The sequence below is a fragment of the Ceratotherium simum genome, chromosome 4, assembly GCF_057802395.1.
Source record: "Ceratotherium simum simum isolate JZ-2026a chromosome 4, ASM5780239v1, whole genome shotgun sequence".
NCBI classification, from domain to species: domain Eukaryota; kingdom Metazoa; phylum Chordata; class Mammalia; order Perissodactyla; family Rhinocerotidae; genus Ceratotherium; species Ceratotherium simum.
In genome coordinates, this window is record NC_141903.1 from 82,920,671 (window position 1) to 82,942,284 (window position 21,614).

Below are 21,614 nucleotides of genomic sequence, written 5' to 3' on the forward strand. Positions count from 1 at the left end.
TTTCATCTCTGGCCAGCTGGTGGAGTCTATAATGAAGAATGGGATTTCTGAATATTTAAATATAGTTATCTAAAAAGAGCAATATGGTTTCTGTGGCAAGAAGTTATGCCCAGAGAAGCCATTGTTTTTTGAAGGCACAAATAAGGAACTAGCAAATATAATTTCAATTTTCAAAAACTCTTTGTTCAACCTACCACTCCAAAGTCAATTTCACAGGTTTTGGAACTATAATTTGCACAATGATAGGTCTGACAAATGTCCAGAAAAAAAAGAAGACTAGGAGTAACTGAGCACTTCTCAGGATGCAGGTGTATATAAGGTCATGAGTCCTCAGAGTGATCTTGATGAATATATGTGTTTGTCAGTTACTGGAGGAGGGTTCTCCCAGTGAAATCTCCACTGTGCATGGGTTGACATTATTTCTGTTAGCAAAAAACCAAGCCAAAGAGGGTTGGCTACCAACATGCCTTTACAAATCTGCATAAAATGGGCTAAGTGCAACATAATGGTAAAGATAAAGAATCGAGGTTATGCATACAATGAGAATGAATCTGTGTAGTTAGTTACAACAGAGCAGAGGACCTGGAAATCCTTGTAGAGTACTTCTTTGGTTCAAAGAAATGCATGTTGCTGTGACCAACTGTCTTTTCTCTCATCTCTTCCTCTCCTTTCTTCCTTTACCATGTGTTTGTCTTCTTTCACACACAAAAAAATGTGCCTCATAAGTTTATATCTGGAAATCCACGTTCAGCTCTTTTTACTGTGCCTCAGTCAGACAAGATGGTGGGTTTTCAAAGTTTCGTGTTTTCAGAGTGAAGAATCAGGACTCAAACTGGTTGTCTTGATTATAAAATCCAATTTTGAATGAGGCTATTTTTTAAACAGTTTTCATGAAGCAGTCATAGAAGTAAAAATCGCAAAAAATGATAGCTATTATTGTTATATGTGAACTATTAATATGACCAAATATGGAAATTCCTATTTTATATGGGAACTGCTATGTCAAATTTTTCTTAGTTATAAAATAATCTAGTATATTCCAGTATATTTGGAATAGATGAGGACTTTTATTCTGCAAATGATAATGTCCTGATCTATGACAAAAAGACGTGTATCTGATTTATTACAAAGATGTTTAATTTTCATTTCATTACATTATATTCTGTGAACATTTATATCTAGTCTTTAATTAAACATGATTTATTCAAATTGAGGTCTGTTTCCATTTAAATTGCTTGCAGTGTTAATCACAGTGCAAATAGCCTTCTCCGCTGAAAGACCTCCTGCGTTATACTAATATCTAAATGCTTCTGTCTAATTGACATCTGTTGTCTGAGCCTACATGTTAACTACATATGTACATATGCAGAAATGTTTTACTTATTTTGCTAGTATGTTAAAGTACATAACTTATTTAATATAACCTTTGTATTTTTATGAATTGAGATTTAAGGTAGTTTTTTGAGTTAAATCAAAAAATGCACAAACAATAAAAGGTCATTATTTATTATAAATTGAGTATGGATATAAAGCATTTTCACCAACTTGGAAAGAGAGGGTGACCAATTCTGCTTCCGGAGGAGATAGTGTTTCAAAGAAAGACGTTAAAAGAAAGAGCAAAAACAGAGGTTTCCTAGCATTTTGCCCTTGTTTGGTCTTGAGTGGGTAATTTAATGATCATATTGCTTTAAGCGCTGTGAAAACCCAGGACTTCAGGATACCTTTTGATACGTTGTAGTGTATCAGAAGGCACATTAATTACACATCTGAACTAATTTTTTTTTAGATTGTCTGCACTACTATTTGTAATCTTTTGTTAGAAATTTTGTCAAGAAACATTTATCGAGCACTAGTGGTCTTCCAGGGAGAGTGTGGCATTTGCAGAGGGACAAAGAATAGTGCAGGATGTGTGCTGTGGTAAAGCTCACAGTTTGACTAGGTAAAGGGGTGAAAGGCACGTAAATATACAGTTCCTGAATAACACCATTTAGGTCTGTACGAAGGGGTTGTAGGAGTAAGAGCAGAGAGGGAGTTCAGTTGGAGTAGATGATGGGAAGAGGAGGCAATGGGGACTGGTGTGTGTCCTCCAGCCACTCCCCCAGCTCCCACGGAACCAAGCACGGTGTGCTTAGAGGGAGTGATGTGTTATCAGTGATTGATATTTAACTGAGTTAGTCATTATTTCTTTTTTCATTCAAAATCATAGTCATTGTGTCTGTTGTCCAAAATTAGCATGGAAATTAGTATAATTTGCTGAGTGTTTTATATTTCATATGATTTTGCATCAGGCAATAATGGTATATCAAAGGTAAGTCCCTTTAGTCATCCCAACTTTAGAAACCCTTGAATGAGATCAGGAAGTGATCATCATTTACATTTATTATACTTTGCATGTAACGAGCTTTAGCTATTAACTCTAATTTGCTTCTCATCGCATTCATCAAAGGCGAACTATTTAGAAACTAAAACACCTCTGTCAGTTAGAATTTTAATGAATTAAGATGAAATGAGACAGTGTAATTGGCAGTTGTTGCTGCAGGGGAGGTTTCTAGATCTTGTAAGTGATACCAATTCATCTCTCTATCAAGGTTGATTTGTTTGATTTAATTCTAAGGATACACGGAATATTTCCCCAAACTACTCCTATTTATTTTCAGGATTGGAGAGTGGTTTAGTTCTGTTGCTCTTTCTTTGGGATTCTCAATTCCATTTGAACTTGATTTAATTTGTTAATAAATTGTTGATTTTAAGCAGTATTTGTATTATTGACTAGAGACACACACAGGCACACAAAACGTAATAGCATTACTTAGACTTTGTTTTATTTGAAACGCCTAAAACCTTCCAGTAACTAATTATTTTTTTCCACCAATAATGCTCTTCCTCTATTCCTTCTGTTCTCCTCAGATATAAATGAATGTGAAGCTGAGCCTTGCAAAAATGGTGGAATATGTACAGACCTTGTTGCTAACTATTCCTGTGAGTGCCCAGGCGAATTCATGGGAAGAAATTGTCAATACAGTAAGTATTCACATATATACATTAACTTTTATTTGCATAGTTTCCATTTATTATGGAATCTGGATCAAAAAATATATAATTTGCTTCCAGAGTTCATAATTTATTGAAATGGCACATTTCATATTTATTGTTGTTAATGTTGTTAATATGCGTATATTCTCCAGGATAGGTCTCACTTAGCGCATGATGGGCATAGAGAGGTCACCTTATGGTCTGAAAGGAGAACAACAGTTCCTCAGAGACCCAAGTGCATCTCTCCCGTGAATCCCTTTCTGGCTCTTGAGTATGTAACCACTGTATGAACCAGTGGTTACTCTGATTCAGACAATAAATTCAGGACACTCTACCCAGATATCTCTCACAATTGTGATATCACAAATGTGGGATGATTAGGCACATGTGTGTGGTGATGGTTTGTAATTAGTATTTGGGTGGTGAATATGATGTAATCTATGCAGAAATAGAAGTATAATGATGTACGCCTGAAATTTATACAATGTTATAAACCAGTGTTCCTACAATTAAAAAAAAGATGAATTGCACATCATCAAATAAAAAATGTTTCTTACTCAAAAAAAAAAAAAAAACAGATGTGATATCCTCTATCACAAATGCAAAGTAGAGATAAAGGAGGACTCATGTGGAGCTGGACTACACATTAGTAAGAGTGTTACACACTATTTGTTTATTTTCTTGGAAGCCTAAAACAGTAGGATCTTGAGCTGATGGATCAAATGATAGGACAATAATTTGCCCGAAGTGTTTACAAAGAAGCACAAAACACCCCTCCTTCCCCCAAACAAACAAACAAAAAAACTAGGAAAGGTAATAACAGGATTACAGTGAGTGGGATGAGACCAGAATTGGGCACAAATACATGCTAGTGCGTGCAATAATGATATAGCTTACTAATTGCTGGGCACTTACAGAAACTTCCTAGTGCTACTGCTCTCATGTATATTACACTATTAGAGCATCACAACATTATGCAAATGCAGAAGGCAGATACAGATGAGAATTCAGGTGCAGAAACTGAGACACATAGGCTGTGTGGTTTCCCCAGGCTCTCAGAGTCAGTGACAGAAGCAGGACTAGAGAGAATCTAGAATCAGGTCTTGTGATTCCCAGTTCAGTGTATTTTCCTCTATCCAGAGAGATCTCTCGAGTTAGAGTTGAACAAGATAAACAGGAAAGCACACTACACCTCCTCTGTCTCTTATGCACACATACACGCGCGCACGCGTGCACACACACACACACACACACACACTCCTTCCTCTTTAGCAAGAGTAACCATTTTATTTCTCACTTTCCCTCTCTTCCCTCCTCTTGACAATGGTAATTTATAAAATGAAACAGGAAAAATTATTGAAGAATTTATTTGGGTTGTGTATATAAACAGAATGATGATCTAGGGATGCTCATTACCTTAGTCTTGAAAAGCTTCATTACAATAATGAAATTCTGAATATCAAAGAAATACCTTGGATTGGGGAAAAACTTTCTAAGCTTAAAAATAATTGGAGAAGGACATCGAGCGTGAGTTGATGAAGGAAGCTTCAGACATGGATGAGTGGAAGGAAAGGACAGTCTGAGTAAGCAGGTCGAGCATATAGCTTAATAGACCAATAGTCACCCAGTCAAGGAACCTAGCCACCTTCCTAGATTCCTAGAAAGCATTGAACTGACCACCCACTAAGTTAACTCAAATTCAGATTCAACTGGTCCTTGGCCCACCCAGGCACAGCTCTTGCATCCTTCTTTCCTTTGGGTCATGGGACTTGAAGATACCTACCTAGTCAGCACTGGAAGTTGTGCTGAAAAGCACCTCCAAGGTGTCTGTAAATGAACACTTAATTAATATGATGCAGAACAAAAAGCTGATGCCAGCGACTATTTGATTTTCATGCAGCAAAAACAGAGACCTGGTGCCAGAATAAAGTACTGGAACTTTGTCAGAGCTTAAAACAATGGCTGAATAGGAGCGTGTCCAGGGGTGGTAAGGCCACTTCTGACCCATAGGAGGCCTGGCCAGAGCAGCAATAGGAGGATGAGACCCTCTCATTTTCCTAAAAGGAGAACCGTACAGGGGATATGTCATGAGAACCCTGCCCAGCGTTGAGTGTCACTCTGAGGGGGTCAAGCGCTAACTCTCTGAATGAACTTAAGAAGAAGTGGGGTCTGAGGTTGTAGACATCCTGGGAGAAGAGACCGAGGGCTTGGAGTTATAAATATTCCCTTGCCCCCCTCGACAAGGAGCAATTTGACAGCCAGTTGGTTGCCTACATGTTGAAAATGAAAGGAGACCTGGTTGTGAGCTAGATGTTGAGACCAATGACTAAAGCCTGTTCATCCCTCCATCAGAGATTTTGCTGAAGTCACCACATCCAAAAATACCCTTGAACAGAAAACCTGGTTGGTTATGGAAGGACATATTGAAATAGACTTTGAACTTAATTGCCACCGGTTTGTGTCTGTCTTCCAATTAGATTTTGCTATTGTGTTTAATGAAATTCTTTGTTTTTCTTTGATGTGGTTTTATATTTATATAATATTTATATTTAAACTCAGACTTGTCTTTGAACATGAATGTGGTAATGAGTTGCTTCCCTTAAACCATCATACGTTCTGACATTCTACCATTTTCTCTGTTCCTCTCTGTGCCCCGAAGAAAAGATCAGAGTCACTGAGGGTACGCTCTAAAATATGTATTGGAGTATTTGTTTTTATTGTATTGATTTGTAAGAGTTTGTAATAAGTTAAGGATGCTTATTCTCCCTGTTGTCTAGGTTTCTGGGGATATGGTTCTGCTTTTTTCTTTGGCTTCTCATAATTTTTAGAAAATCCAGAATAAGAAAGTGCATTCTGCCACAGTGGTGACTTAGTACTACACATTGAGACCTTGGGGCATTCACTCAGTACAGGAGACGGAGGAGCACCTGCAGGACACAGGTGGTGCCAGCTCTAAACTGATCGACGTTAGGATCTTGGGAGCTGCCATTACCTAGATTATAACCAATGTGCTGGCTTCCACTCTGAAGTAAGATTGATAAACTCTCCTCTGGGCTTTGTATTATGCCCCATAGAGGACACAGGGTTGGCTTATACCTGAAGTAATGGCAGAGAAGCTATTTGTTTTGGCAGATATTTCAGGAGGGAGAGGGAAGGGAAATGATGGAGACTAGCTGCTAAGTGGGTCAGAGGACACCCACACTGAAGTCCTATTATCCTTGTGTTCAAGTCCAAACCGTCTTCAGTCTAATCTTGGGCTCTTGCACTCGTATTTGCTTTGCTTGTTCCACTTCTTTCTTGTATCTACTGCTGGGTTAATTAAGTTCTAGTATATTTTAAAATGAAAGCATTGTCAATGACCCGCAAATTAAATCATAATAAAATATATTGCAAAGGTATAGAATTGATTAAAACAATCTGTACAAAAATAATAAACTATAAACACAAACAATAAACTAGGGAAATATTTACAATAAACATGAAAGGCAAATATTTCTTATCCTTAGTTTATTATATCTTTCAATTCAATAAGGTTAAACACAACAACAGAAAAAAGTATAGCAAGAACATGAACAGAACCTTCCCACGAAGGAAGGAAGTAGTTTAATATTTAACATATTATAGTTGAGTTGTGTCTTCACCTTTATCCTGTATATTTTGACTTTATAAAGATAGGCATAAAGTACCTTTATGATATGAAAAGAATAATTGTATTTTAAATGACTGTTTAATGAGAGAGCACTCGATATGTGAAGGAAAAAAACTGGGCTGACCATGCGTCTCCTTCTGCTTCTTCCTCTGTCTTTATATCTCTACCCTCTTTCATTTTACAAGTGAAAATTGAAAAAGGAATGGTAGAAACAAATGGAAGTATAGAAAACCAGAAACAGATGAAATGCTAAAGAGGAGCAGAAGCTAGCTGGCAAGCTTTAGAAAGAATATGGAAAAGAAAAAGAAGAAGGGAAGGGGTGAGAGCTGTTAATCCAGGCTCGATGCCAACCAGGAGGCCCCCGCCCAACACACACACACGCACAGTCTCCAGGAGGACTTTGTCCTTATCACGGGGAGAAAATTGTAAAGCAAAGGACGTGATGAAAAGAGTTTTTCGAAGACACGAAAGCTCCCACTAGACAATTTTACTTAAGAGAATCCCTTCCTCCTTCTACATGTGCTCCGGCCACAGTCTGTTCTTAACTCAGCTGCCAGAGGGAGGCTGTGAAAACAAAAGCCAGAATGCATCACCTCGAGCAGCTCAGAATCTTCCACTGGCTTCCGATCTCAGCCAGAGTGAAAATTACAGTCCTCCTCTTTCCTGAGGCCACAGGACCTGCCTGTACCCCTGCCCTGCTCACTCACCTCTCCAACCTCATCTCCCAGGACTCTCACTCCCTTATGCACTGCTCCAGCCACATTGGTCCTGGCAGGAAAGGCGTCTTCTCAGTGAGGCTTTCCTGGCCTCTCTACCTCCCTCCATCAACGCCTAAAACACACGCTCACCCCCTTCTCTGCTATAGTTTTTCTCCTTAGTGTTAATCACTAACATATCTTATTTTTACTTGTATGTATCATTTATTGACTATTCTCCCAGTGGAGTGTATACTCCATGAGGAAGAGATTTTACTGTTATAGTCACAATTGCCAGAACAGGGCTGCAAACAATAAGTGCTCAATCAATATTTGCTGAATGAACGAATGAACCTAGCACTCTGAGTTCCTTAAGTATACGGATGATATCTGATTTCTCAGTGTCCTCAACTACCATCAAGTTGTTTTTTACCCAACTTTGCATTTTTAAGCAGTGTTCTAAAGCTGCTTTTGCCAGTATAATAAAATGTAATCTGGTATATTAGTTGGTACTCAATAAATGATATTGCAAGTGGAATTGCTTTCCCTTGATTTGATAAAAACTTTTATAACTCTGTTTTGCAATGGGGTCATGCAAATGGTTTTAAAATAAGAAGGTAAACAGGGACCCTGTTTCTCATTTTAGGCCACTTCTGCATGTGGACATCTTGATAATTTATCTTAGATCACTTATTTATTTTCATCCATTTTAAATAATTGATAGACACATATGAATGCTGTGATCTGACAACTACAATCACTAATGAGCCTTGAAAATATAAAAGTGGTAACTTTAGAGATAACTCCTGTCATAGTATAGACAGATGTAGATATCTGTTCATCATCAAAAGATTTATACTTCTCAGATCTTAACCTTTCTCTACCTTTCCCTCATTTTTACCATACCTTCAATTTTAAGCAATTTATTAAGATTACCTTTGTCAGTACAATTAAATGAAATGTTTTAAATATTAATGATATACGATATTTTTAAAAACTAAATATATTTATTCATTTTCAAACATTTAAAAGGAAGAAGTTTATGTTGAGATGCTACTTTAATATTATTTTTAAATTTATGTGAATTCTTTATTATAATATATGTCTTTAATTAATATAGCTTTAAGCACTTTTACTTTATAAGGAATGAATTTATATCTAACCCTATCTATTATGACATGATGCTCAATTATGTGGTAATAATAATTATTATGCAAATCAATCATCTATTAAACATTTTCAATAACAATGTAATTATTTCAAATGTTTAATTCTTTGCAAAAATTCTGCATGTAATTTTTCCATTAATTATTTACTAATTTTATGTATAGGTTTTAAGGCAATAGTACTTCTGATTTAAATAATTTCAGTTTAGGTTTCCAAATATAATTCACACAACTTATTTACTTTGCTGATCTCAGTTATTTCTTAGTTTTATTTACCAGTGATTTATTACAGGGGATTTGATTTTGATTGTGTTAAATTTTAATTTGTTACATTTGATTGATATGTGAAAATCATTTAGATGTTCCCATACTATTTATTACAGAGTTACAGGAATTCTTGTAATTAAAGTCCTAATTTATATTCCCTTTTCTTTTAAATGATAGAAGCTCAAGTGTTCAGTCATTTTCACACACAGCTTGAAAGGAAAATGATGACGAACTGGAATGAGAAACCTATTCTCATAAGAACAGATATGCTTTGCCATGTATGTTTAACAGAACATGATGTTTAAAGTAGATGCAATGGAAATTGAGAGTGTTTTAGTTAACTAATCTAAAAATAACTAGGATAGTTTTCATTCATTGGATTATGTGGCCCACAATAGCCATATACATTTCCCTCCTGGGTGTTTAAATGTGACATGATTAAATTTCAGGAATGGCACTAAATTCATTTCCATTACTGACACTATTTCTGGAAATTAAAATAGTTACCAAGGGAGATCTTATAAAGCAACATCCTCAAACTATTATGCCAAAAAGTATTGACTTGGATGATTTCAGAGGATTTTATTAAAAATGGAAACTAAAATCTTCCACTGAAGATAAAGTGACATTTCTAAACATCAAAATGATCCAGTTTCTTACAATTTAATAAAATAATCTAGATAATTCTATAGCCCTATACTTTAAGAATTCTATAAAGTAATAAGGACAAAAGGTAATGATACACGTAAATATATTTTGAAAACTGTAAATTAATATTTCCTTATCTTCATTTCTTGAGCAGCTGTGACTATTTAAGCCTTCATTACAAATGAGCTAGTACTTATAAATACACAAACATATACAATATGTGCTATATATATGTACATATGAATTCTTTCTTTTGACATCAGTGTGTGCTGCCAGGTACATTTGTATAAGTGCAGGCTTATGCAGTGAAAATTGCTAAAACATTTTATAGATAATTAAGTGATGTGATATGTATTTTTATGTGCTCAACACTTAATTACTGCTTTTGTAAAGACAAAATTATAAATAACTGCAATCACTCAACTAATCTTAATATTTTGTCACCAACTGATTGTCATATGATAATGTTGATTTTAGTTTAGAGTTTTAACTTACCATGTGCCAAGCACTGTCCTAAGTACTTAAATATTAATTTATTTAATCCTCTTAACACTCCTTGTAGTGCTTCCATTTATCACTAGCTCCATTTTACAGAGAAAGCTGAGCTACCAAGCGATTAAAGAGTTTGCGTGGGTTCCCATGGCTAGTGAACTGCAGAGCCTCGCCTGAACCCTGGGCACTGCAACTGCAGAGCCTGCACTCCTCAGCATGACTGATCCTGTGCCTTGTCGGATGAAAGGAACCCTGTTCATTACACCGTACACTTTAAGAACACTTGCACTTGAGGGGTGGCCTTGGCCAGTGGTGGCAGAGTAAAAGGGTAGAGCACAGGCTCTGCATTCAAATAGAACCGGGGCTTCAGCTCTGGCTTTTTCTCTTTGTAACTACATATCTGAGCAAATTAGTTGCCCTTTCTGAGCCTCAGACTCCTCATCTGTGAATGGAATTAATAATACCATTTGGTTTATACTGATGGGCAGATTAAAACTAATAGCATACATAAAGTACCTATAAAAAAGCTAGGTCAATAAATGTAAACAAACAAATAATAGCATAAATAAATAAATAGACACCAGGATCTTTGAGTTATTTGAAAAGTCAACGCCAGTGTATTCCACCTTTTCTTTTGTTATAATTTTGTGCATCTTTAAATCATATTATATACTGAAACAACTTGCCTATCTTTAGCAACTGACTGTATGCACTTGAGAACAACTTGTGAGGAAGTCAGCTGTAATGCTTTGCATATCATGTTTTACAAGTCCATAAATTTAGAAAATCCTGTGGCATTAATATAATTTTTAATAAACATTATTAATCCAGCCAACATCATTATAGGAGATAGGAGTTGCCTTGCTTTTTGAAAAACATGAATCACAACATACTTTTGAACCACAGATACCTAATTTTATTTTTTTACCTGTGTTTTTATGATTACAATTTTTGTAAGCTGTCACTGTTATTTGATCAAGAATTTTAGTGAACGGTGAACAGAAACTAACAGTGGAACAAATAATTCCAGTATTTTCTTACCCTATATAGATGGTCAAAAACTATAGTTTTATATTATATAACATTCAATTTCTACTTTACCTTATCCATGTATGACATAGATTCAAAAGCAAAATATAAATAGAGTCTAATATAAAATAAATAGTTTTAAAAATAAGAGGTATTTATAATGAGAATGCACAAGTAAGTTTAATAAGAAAATTGCGTAAGTCCAGTATTATAAGTTAGTGAATGTATTTAGTTATGTGATCAAATAAACTAGCCACAAATATTTATTGAATTTTTCTTAACATAACTATGTACAGGGTTTTTAGAACATATATGAGTGAATTAATTTATTCACCAAATTGCGTCAAACAGTAGCCACTCTCTAGAGCTGGGGCAAAAATGGTAATTAAAATAAACGCGGTTCCTACTCTCATGGGGTAAACAGACTAGTGGAAGAGAAAAACAAGAATTATATGTCAAATTATAAAATATAATGAATGCCGTGAATGAGAAGAAGAGGGAGCCATGAAAGTGATACGTGTTCTGTTTCGGGAGTTTAAGGAAGTGACATTTGAACTGAGACCAGAAGAATGTATAGTAGGTACCAAACCGGGGGAGGGTGGTGGAGGTGAGAGTTTTACAAGAAGGATGATATTCTTCAGGATGAGCAGACCCTTTGTTCCTAAGACTCTTCATATTTAGTGGATAAGTTCTGATTTCTGTGTAATCATTATGCGATGAGGTTTTTAGGATGATCGCTTACCTGTTAGGCCATAAAGTGAGGTCAAGACCAGATGATGGCAAACAGTATTTATATATCAAAAATCTGTCTTATAAACTATCTTTTTGTGCAACCATAAGGGATTTTTAAAACACCAAAATAGACTTTAACTTTTGTAAATGTAGCAAGAAATTAAAGAGAAGCAAAGAAAAATAATCTCTAACTTGAATCCTAGTTTTATTCCAGATAAAAAATAGCTGCTGTGCTTTAGAAATTTGAAATGGCATGCTCTAGCGATGATTTTTGTCTTTGAAACCATTGCCTAATATAAATTTAAGATTACTTTACTTTCCTTTAGATACATAAAATAGGGATTAATCCAGAACTCCATTGGGACAGGAGAAAGACAGTTTACCTCAGGCTGTCACCTTTTGTGAATATAGAAAAAATAAAGAAATCTACTATGGCTTATGAAAGCTTAATATTCCAGATTAATTGTATAATGTTAAATCCAAGATATATAATATTCAAAATCTACCCATAAATTTATAGAGATATAGGTGGAATTAAACATAACTATAAATACTTGAGTATAGATAGTTATTTTAACTTAATTTCTCACATTCTTTTTAAAAGCATGTCAATAATTTTAAAAAAACAGAATACTGTGCAAGTATATCAATAGCCCTCAAGGAAAGAAATGATTCCCACATCACTGTAGGATGAAGTCTTTGCAACAATAACCACAGAAAATTGACTCAATGACAAAACCGAATTAGATTTTCTGCGTCTGACAAGGAAGTTCCATCTTCAGTCAGATGCCTCTGGGTATATTTTTCCAAATGTTGCCCAATAGTTTTGTACAGACATATCACACTTTAAAAGTTCACCTGCTGTACTTTAAAGTGATAATCTAATAAAGCAAAGACAGAAAGAAATATCTGCAAAATGCTCAAATAGACCCCTGGGGCTTGCTAAATACCTGTAACAAATTGAATCAGATTCTCATTACCTGACAGTTTTGTATTTGATAGCAAATAATTACTAAAACATCCAGGAAGACTTTCTTGATTGTCAAATTATGTCAACATTCTCATTATGTGCTAAACTGCGTATGTCCAGGGATTAAAATTTAGTGTTGCATTTATTCTCCAGGCTAAAATTCACTCTAATATTTCCTATTTCAAAGACAAAGAAAGATGAAGTACACAGAGATCAAGAGAGTTTGGGAACAGGATAACTTGATTTCGTCCTCATAAAATTTAGAACTGTAGTGCGTGATTGAAAAATATTGTATTTTTCTCAGACTGAAAATATCAATCTTTTCAATCATCACCCTATCCCACCCTAGTAAAAAAAAACAAAGGAAGAACCCAAATAAAGTATGTACAATATAGAAAAACAAAAATCTCTCTATAAGCAAACTTCTAGAAAAAAAGTAATCCTAGGACTTGAAAGTTGGATGTGGTTAAAATGTAATTTGTGGCTCAGTTATTATCCTCTACACATGTTAACATGGCATTTTTGAGTGCTTAAGTGAAATTTTGAGTCCGAATATCAAAGTGAGACTGAAATGGTTATTTCATAATGGAGAAATTACAGGCAAAAATCACAGTGGTTTCTGCTTTTATCACATCCACTGAACAGCAGAGATAAATGCCTTTCTCAAATAAGAGAAAGGAAAGAATATAGATGGTTTCTGATCTTTTACCAAATGTGCACAATTTTCCTTGATTTCCTGAAATCCCGAGGGTTTCAAATAGTTGCAATAAAATTTTACCAGCAGCCATGGAGCTCAGTTGGGCAATGACACTAATTGGCAGGCCCCTCACTTCAGTTTTCAACCAAAGCAGCAGACTTTGAAGTGATAGTTTCCAGCAGCATGTAAGACAAAGAGCCATGTACATGTTTTGAATTTCATCTGCAAAGCAATCTTCTTCCACTGAAGGATAGGAGCACAACAGACTTCTTTCCTGCACACGCATATTGCAGGTGCAATTGGCATATCCCGCTAAGGCAGTACATCTTGTTGTTAAAATACAGATGGTAGCTCGGGGAAACATTGTAATAAAGACTGAGGTTCGAGGGTCAGATAAGAGTGGTGAAGCGGTAAGATTGAATGTTAGTGCGAAAGAGAGTAAAAAGAGTAAAGAGTATAAGATTGAAAGATTGCTACAGATAGAATATAAGGCAGGTAAAGAAATTCAATCTGCAAAGGTACAAAAAAGTAAAATAAAAGAGTAATCAGAGAAACAGAAGGAGAATAAAGACTTAGAGAGGGCAAGGAAAAGAATGTTTCCAAAACAGGAGCTGGTCAAGGAAATGGATACCTAAGAAAAGATGTTTTAATTTGGAGCCTCAAAGCACTAATGGCCCTTAAATAATTGTAGTAGGTGGTGGAAGACAATGCTAGATTGTGGCTATTCCCCATGGAGCAGGAGCTAAGTAAGAAAATAATAGCCACAGCCGCTCTTCCCAGGGTAGGGGCTCTCTACTTTGAGCATGATCTTAAACTCCAAAGAACCATTAAGGTGGCCAAGGATCTAAAAATAAATTTCATAATAGTTACCTTAATAGCTTTATCTGGTCAATAATACACATTCTTTTTAGAGCTCTAAAGGGAATGGACACATCAAGTCTCCAATTTAAAAATAAATTGAACTTGAGGAATATGGTTCTATAAAAAGAAATAGAGCCAGAGCAAAGTCAGTAAATCCAATACGAAAATTCAAGGAAAACAGGAGCAGGGACGGAAAATAAACTATTCTGACAAGAAAAATACATAGAACTATGGTTATATAAGGAAGCCTATAAGTACTCAGCACTCTTATCTAACTAGAAAACACCAAGTATTGAAAATGCAGCTCTTAGCTCCAAGAAATCCAAGGATATTTGCGGTGGTTTGTTCAAAATAAAATTCACTTTATATTTTCTCTGATACACTCAGGCAGACACAATTATTTAAACATTTATAAAATGACTATTTGGTATATAAATATTGCCTCATATCTGCTTGGAAGTAACTTAATGAGTTACCATTTTCTTTCCCATTCAAATTATTCATGGATTCTACCATTGCTAATAGTTTTCAGTTTAACAGAACGTGAGCCCTTTCCAACAGGGATTAATATAAGCACATTCTCAGTCCTGCCCTTTGAGTACTTCACACAAAGATTTTAACTTAGGATACAGGACCCTCAAAGGATGGATGGATAGGACTCAGGGTGTCTGTGGCCTTTGATGAGAAAACAAAAATCATGTTTATTTTTACTAATGGCTACCTGAAATTTAGAATGCCCATCAATTACAAATGTAGGCAACGGTACATTTATGATTCATACTAAATGAATCATAGTATTGGCAGTACCAATGACTTTGTTACTAATTGAAATCCCAGATCTTTTCGTACATTATACTTGTTGCACATATCTGAAAATATTTACATTTTTCACTAATATGAAACCACAGTAGACCTGCCACTACCTCTGTTATTTAATGTGTTAATAGATAAACACATATATTACTGTATCTTACATTTTAAAACATTTTGATAATTATGTTCTTTCTATGTATTTTATTTTATGCAATAAAAAGCATTATTCTGGGAACGGCCCTCACCAGACTGATAAAAGCATCCAGAGCATAGAAAATGTTTAGAACCCCAAGTTACTGGGTTATCGGTTTCAAAAGATGTTCTTTCCCTCCGTATAATATAGACGAAGCTTTTGGAAATAAAAACTACTAATGAGCCATTTTCATTGGATGTCCATTCCTGGCCTTTCTGCTGAGTTTGGTTCTCTAGCTCCATGTATAAAAACATTTAAGTAAAATAGGAGATGATACTATTAAGCCACATTTTTGTCATTGTGTTTACAGAGATTTTACTAGCAGGTTGAGTTTTTATTGAACCCATTCCTGCTTGTCACCAACAGCGCAGGTTTAGGAAGTTTGTAACCCTGTGAGGTGATGTGTTCTAAGTTACCTACCCTGCAGACGCCAACCAGTGTTTGAAAGACAAGGAAAAAGAGGTAAAGAGCGTCCCACTGCCCGGGGGCTGCTGTCCAAAGTTGAGCACATTCAGTCTGCCTTTTACCAGAACCTTTTCAATTTCCTTAAAACCAATTATCTATGTAAAAGTTTATAATGAATTTAGTTCTTTGGGTTACCAACGCCGTATACACAGTTGCTTTAGAAGAATGCAGCTAGTGTATGAGTTAACCGAAAAGCACCAGTTGTCCCGAATCAGAGCGTCATGTACAAAGTAAATGGGGATTACTCATTACCTGGGGGGGAAAAAAGACAGAATGCCAGTCTGTTAACTTAGTGATATTTTCTGTTGTTGTGCACATCATTTTCAAAGCGTCAAGGTACTGTCACTAAACACGTAATTAAGCCTATTTTTGAATTTAGTTCTTTTCTCATGTCAGAATATACTTGTACCTGGAGTTATTTTAAACGGCATACACCTCCCAGACTCATACGATCCTATCATTTACTTGGCCTTCTTTCTTTAAGGAGAAGTTTGCACAGATCTCTGGGTGGCAGACTGGAATAAAGAAAACAAAATGACTGGTCATCTAACAGCCTCGAGTTTTTGCCGTGTGACTGGGACAGTAGCAGTATGCTAGATGCTAGATTAGATATTCGAAATATATAACACATGGTCGTTAACATTAAGACATTTGAAACACTGCTCTCATGTACTTTTTTCTGGCTTTTTTGATTATAGGAAAAACAGACTCCCTCAGTGTACCTCATTAAGAGGGATGTTTTCAGGGTTACATGTGAACCAAACTGTAGAGAAGGTGTGTGTGCTACTTGGACTTCTGACTTGCCTTCTCATTCTCTCTTTATTCCTATCTTCAGGTCACATGGTGTGTCATAGAATTTTTGCTTTTCCCTCTGTTTTACTGAATTTTAATTTACCTAATATTCCTCAATTATAACAATGTTTTTACTTGAGGTGGCTTCTTTTAATGAATAACAAGTAGTGCAATGGATTGTACATGAAAAGGTTACTTATAACACAAAAAAAGTAATCAGCTTATAATTGTACCTGAGAAGGAAAAACAATTCATTTAGTGTAGCTCAACTCTTCTTCCTTGCATAGCAAAATACCAACTTTTTATACACATTTAACCTTTTGAGTAGTCAGGTGGATTTTATCATAGGAGCTTAGGTGAGTGTATTCATTACACAGAACACGACAGAAGTCCCCACAGAGTTATTAACTGCATTCTTCTGGGTTCTCTTCGTAAAGAGTAAAACAATTCTTTTATGTATGGGGGGTAATGGCATTGCCAGCATGAAACTATTACAAAGTAATATATAAAATTCTGTCCAATAAAATGGACAGTATAACAAATAAAAAGCCAATATAACAGAAAAAAATATTTCACTTTTTCAGTCTTGTAATAAGCCCTCAGATTTTTGTTTCTAATGTGGCCTAGAAGAAGGAATTTTGTAGTTCTGGTTTAACCAAACCAATTGTAGGGTTGCCTAATCATGGTGCATTTGGTAATACCAGGGATACAGGAATAAGGAGTTGTTAAAAGACATTAAAGATCACCCTTAAGAGAAAAATAATAGAAATATATGCATTGCCTCAATTCTGAAATATAGGCCTTTTTATTTAAACATATTAACATCTCTGAAATTGGGCTGCGTCTTAAAATCATTGGTATGTTAGTGGTACATAAGATAATGGTACACAATGGTACACAATGATGAGATCTTTGTCTCACTGAATTCTATTAAATTAACAATAGCACAGAAATTAGGGTGACATGAACATTAAAAAAAGTGTACTGGGGCTGGCCCGGTGGCGTAGTGGTTTAGTTTCCATGCTCCGCTTCGGCAACCCGGGGTTTGCGGGTTCGGATCTTGGGCACAGACCTGCACACCATTCATCAAGCCATGCTGTTGCAGCGTCCCATGTACAAAGTAGAGGAAGATTGGCACAGATGTTAGCTAAGGGACAATCTTCCTCAAGCAAAAAGAGGAATATTGGCAACAGATGTTAGCTCAGGGCCAACCTTCCTCACCAAAAAAAAAAAAAAAAAAAAAAGTACTGCCAGCAGGCATTTATATCTAAGCTAAACCGTCCAAGTCATGATTTTTAAATCCATAGCATAAAAACCTGGATTTATACTAAAGCAAATGATGCATAAATTCAGGGTGTCCATTTGCATTTACCGTGGGGAATATGAACACTTTACCATTATTCATGTCAGGCCACATCTGTAGAAGCCAGTGCATTTGCCCACAGATTACCCTACCCAAATGTGGAAATGTGTTTAGAATAATTCAAAACCAGTAAGATCATTATACAGCATCTCTCTCTCTCTTTTTCTCTCTCACGCACACACACCTTGATTAGAAAATAGCTCAATTATCTTTTTCTAGGCACAGTTATCTATCAAGCAGTTTCTAGGGAATATCTACATGCCACTTAGCAACAGGTGATAGCATCTCTGATAGTCCACTTGGAAAAATGTTGACATTTCACTTGTTTTGAATGACCCTTTAATGTTTTCTTAAACATTTTTTCTGGTTACAATAGTAACACATATCTGAAAAAGAACACTTGGAATACACAAAATTAGTGTTTTAGTTTCTTTTCCTTCTGAAATGGAGTCTGTTTAAATCCACCACATGTATAACGTACTACCAAAGGCTATGCTTAGAACATTTATTTATTGCTGCTTTATTCTTTCTAGAGTGTGTCTTCTGTGTGTCTGGTTGGCCAAATCCAATTTCAGATCTAAAGCTTTTCTGAATAGACATTCTTTCTTCAGTGTATTTCCTTGCCTCATCTCTGTAACACCTAAAATATCTGGGTGGCTAAATTGAACATTTGACAAGCCCCGGGCAGTTGAGTGGCTACAATTTCTTTGAGTTTAGTCAGAATTCTCGAGAGAGAGACAGAGAGATGCCTTCTTCTATTTTGATTAACATAAAACTGGAAAGCAGATTATCGGTTATTTAAACATAATGAACAGACCACTAAATACATTTAATCCAAATTGAAACTTAATTTTAAATAAAGAAAAATAGAACATTTTACAAGGTTAGTTGGTCTTACACTTTCTAACAGCATATAAGTAAAAAGGAGTGACTGTTTTACATTCTAGTCACAGCATCTCTACTCCCAAGAATACAATAGTACATACAGTTTTTGAAATTCCAGGAGCTGGCTAGCCAGGTAAATTGTCTGCAAGGCTGCTTTTATTACTGATTAAAATGAGTTTTTTGTGTGTGTGAGAGGAAGCTCAGCCCTGAGCTAACGTCTGTCACCAATCCTCCTCTTTTTGCTGAGGAAGACTGGCCCTAGGCTAACATCCATGCCCATCTTCCTCCACTTTGTATGGGCCCCGCCACAGCATGACTTGAAAGCAGTGCGTAGGTACGCGACTGGGATCCCAACCCCGGGCTGCCTCAGCATGCGCGCTTAACCGCTATGCCACCGGGCGGCCCCATGAGTTTATTTTTAGTATTCTGTCTTTACCAGAGAGTATTGATAGAAGTTAAAACTTGCAAAAATCATGTTTCAGTTAATAATTCATGTTGTTAATTAGTCATAGTCATGCTTACGAGAAATGGGAGTTAAAATTGAGTTTTAAAGTGATTGCAAGGTGTGTGGAATAAATGTAATCAATTGATTTATTTTCCTCATGTTTATTTTTTAATCTGTTAGCACTGATAATGAATCTTGGATCTAAATTCAAGTGACTATGATAGAAAAGAGAAATATACTGGGGAATCCGAGTTTGTGTGCACGTGAATGTTTAACTGGTGTTTGCTTATTTGTTCTAAGGATTATTGTGCACCTAAAATACGAAGCTATTGGAAACAAAAATTAACAGCAACTACAGAAACAATCCTGGGTTAGGACCCAAAGTTCTTGATAAAGTAATGATACGAATTTTGGAAATTATACATAAACTTTTGTCTTTGTATCCTAAATTAGACTAATGTGATACTTACCCAGATGTTAATTTCATGTTTGAAGATGTTGACGTTGAAAACAATTGCTTCCACAATTTATCCTGAGGCATTTTGCTAAACATAGAAGAATGCCCTGTGCCATAACTGGCTTTCTTATAAGTGAAAATATGAAAGCAGCTCTTATGCTGTAAAGAGAAAATAAACAGCAAAAGAGAAAGGCATTAGTAAGTCTGTAGAAGTCCTTAAGGTAGACAGTTCACTGTAGTCTTTCTCTATGGATCTTTAGTTATAAAATGATGCTAACTTTAAACTAATTTCTGCTAAGCTACTCCCAGCTGTATAATCACTTTGAACCTTAGAAGACTAAGGTATGAAATGTTATGCCTCTGCCTTGCACAGAGAACAGGTTCAACAAATATTTGTTAAATGTCAAATGAATAACTGTTTGTGTTGAACCTTCAGTCCACATGCCATGGCAGAAACAACGATGATGAACACAAGTGAGTTAGGTCACTATGTTTTTATAAACATGATAGACAAGTACCCTGCTCTATCACAATGTTTATCGTGACCTTTTGGTAACAGATATACCTGGGGCCAAATCCTGGCTCTGTGACTTTAGGGGAGTTACTTAACCTCTCTGAACCTCAGTCGCCTCAATTAAAATTGGGAATGAGGTTATTTTGAGGCTGAAATGCCTGACATATTTTTCTCTGCAATAAATATGTGCAGGCTTCATTATGCTTCTTCAGGAATGTTTGTGAGAGAAAAGATCCATACCTTTCGAACTGGAGCAGAGAAGAGGTATGGAATGTTCACCTAAAAGGAATCAGAATGTTTAAATATTACTTCTTGTAGTTGCTGGAAAGAAGGATTTTAGAAGCAATAAACAGGTGAAGTAAGTGTGAGGTAGTAATGGGTGAAAGGCCACGACTGTTTGCGTTGCAGGTCAGGAGCCAGTCTAGAGAGGGATATTCTCAGTTCTCGTGAACTTCCTGAATTAATCAAATATGTTTTTGAGCACCTGTTGTGACCAGGAACTATGGAAGGTGCAGAGAATACACCAGACAGGACCCAGATACAACCCTTATCCTGGAAGAATCTCCAGCCTAATGTGGAAGACAAGTTTATAAATCATAAACGCACAAAAAAGTGTACTTAGATGCCACATGCTATCTATGATAGAAGTATGCTAAGAGTCTTTTTGGACCCCAGAATCGGCACAGTTAATTCAGCGTGGTGGAAGAATAGAACAGGGAATAAAATGAGAGGGACATGAGCTGCAAAAATATTTCATACACTGCCATCTAAGTAAAATTCAGTCTGAGATAAATTTCAAGCAGCAAAGAGGGTGACCTTTATTTTGAGTGGATCCATTGAAAGAAAGTATAATCAGAAGAGGGAAATGGTCAGATTTTCAGAAAGTTTATTCTGAATTCAATGTGTAGGATCAAGGAGGGGGATTCAGCCAAGGAGGAGGCAGCATAAGCAATGAGATCCTGAGCTGTGCCAGTGCGGCGGGTTTAGAGAAGAAAGGAGGAATGCGGAAATTATTTAAGCAATGAAATTAGCTTCGGGATTTAATAGCTAACATAAAAATAATTTGCAACTTGACTTCAGAATATTAATCTGTGTTGTTTTGAAGTGTTTTCCAGACAGAAACGTCTGAAACACTTATCAGTATTTTAAGTTTTCACTTTCTGCGGCCATATAGACACTAATGAAATGAGGAAGTTGGAGGGGGGGAGAGCCAGATTCATAAGGATTTCTCAGCACATACGTGGAGTGTAATAATGGATTAACTGCACCTTTTTAATATAATGTGTACTATAGATTCTAGCACAATCTAAGTTATTAAGACAGCTTGATTTACTCATGAGATTGTAGGAGCGCCTTCTCCACTATCTCTGTCACTTGTTGGTACATACGGAGTGAGAACTCAGTGGCCATCTTTCTACTAAAATTACAAACATTTTAGGAACACAGTT

General features: G+C 35.9%; 1 protein-coding gene across 2 annotated transcripts in view; it reads left to right on the plus strand.

Annotated features, from left to right (window-relative positions):
• The window catches only part of EDIL3 (EGF like and discoidin domains 3), a 374,627-nt gene that overhangs the window by 212,485 nt on the left and 140,528 nt on the right, over nt 1-21,614 (plus strand). For both annotated transcript variants that reach the window (XM_087430080.1, XM_004420388.3), the window contains one exon: nt 2,908-3,021. In XM_087430080.1, the coding sequence (XP_087286206.1) occupies nt 2,908-3,021 (114 nt within the window). The remainder of the gene's footprint in view (nt 1-2,907; nt 3,022-21,614) is intronic.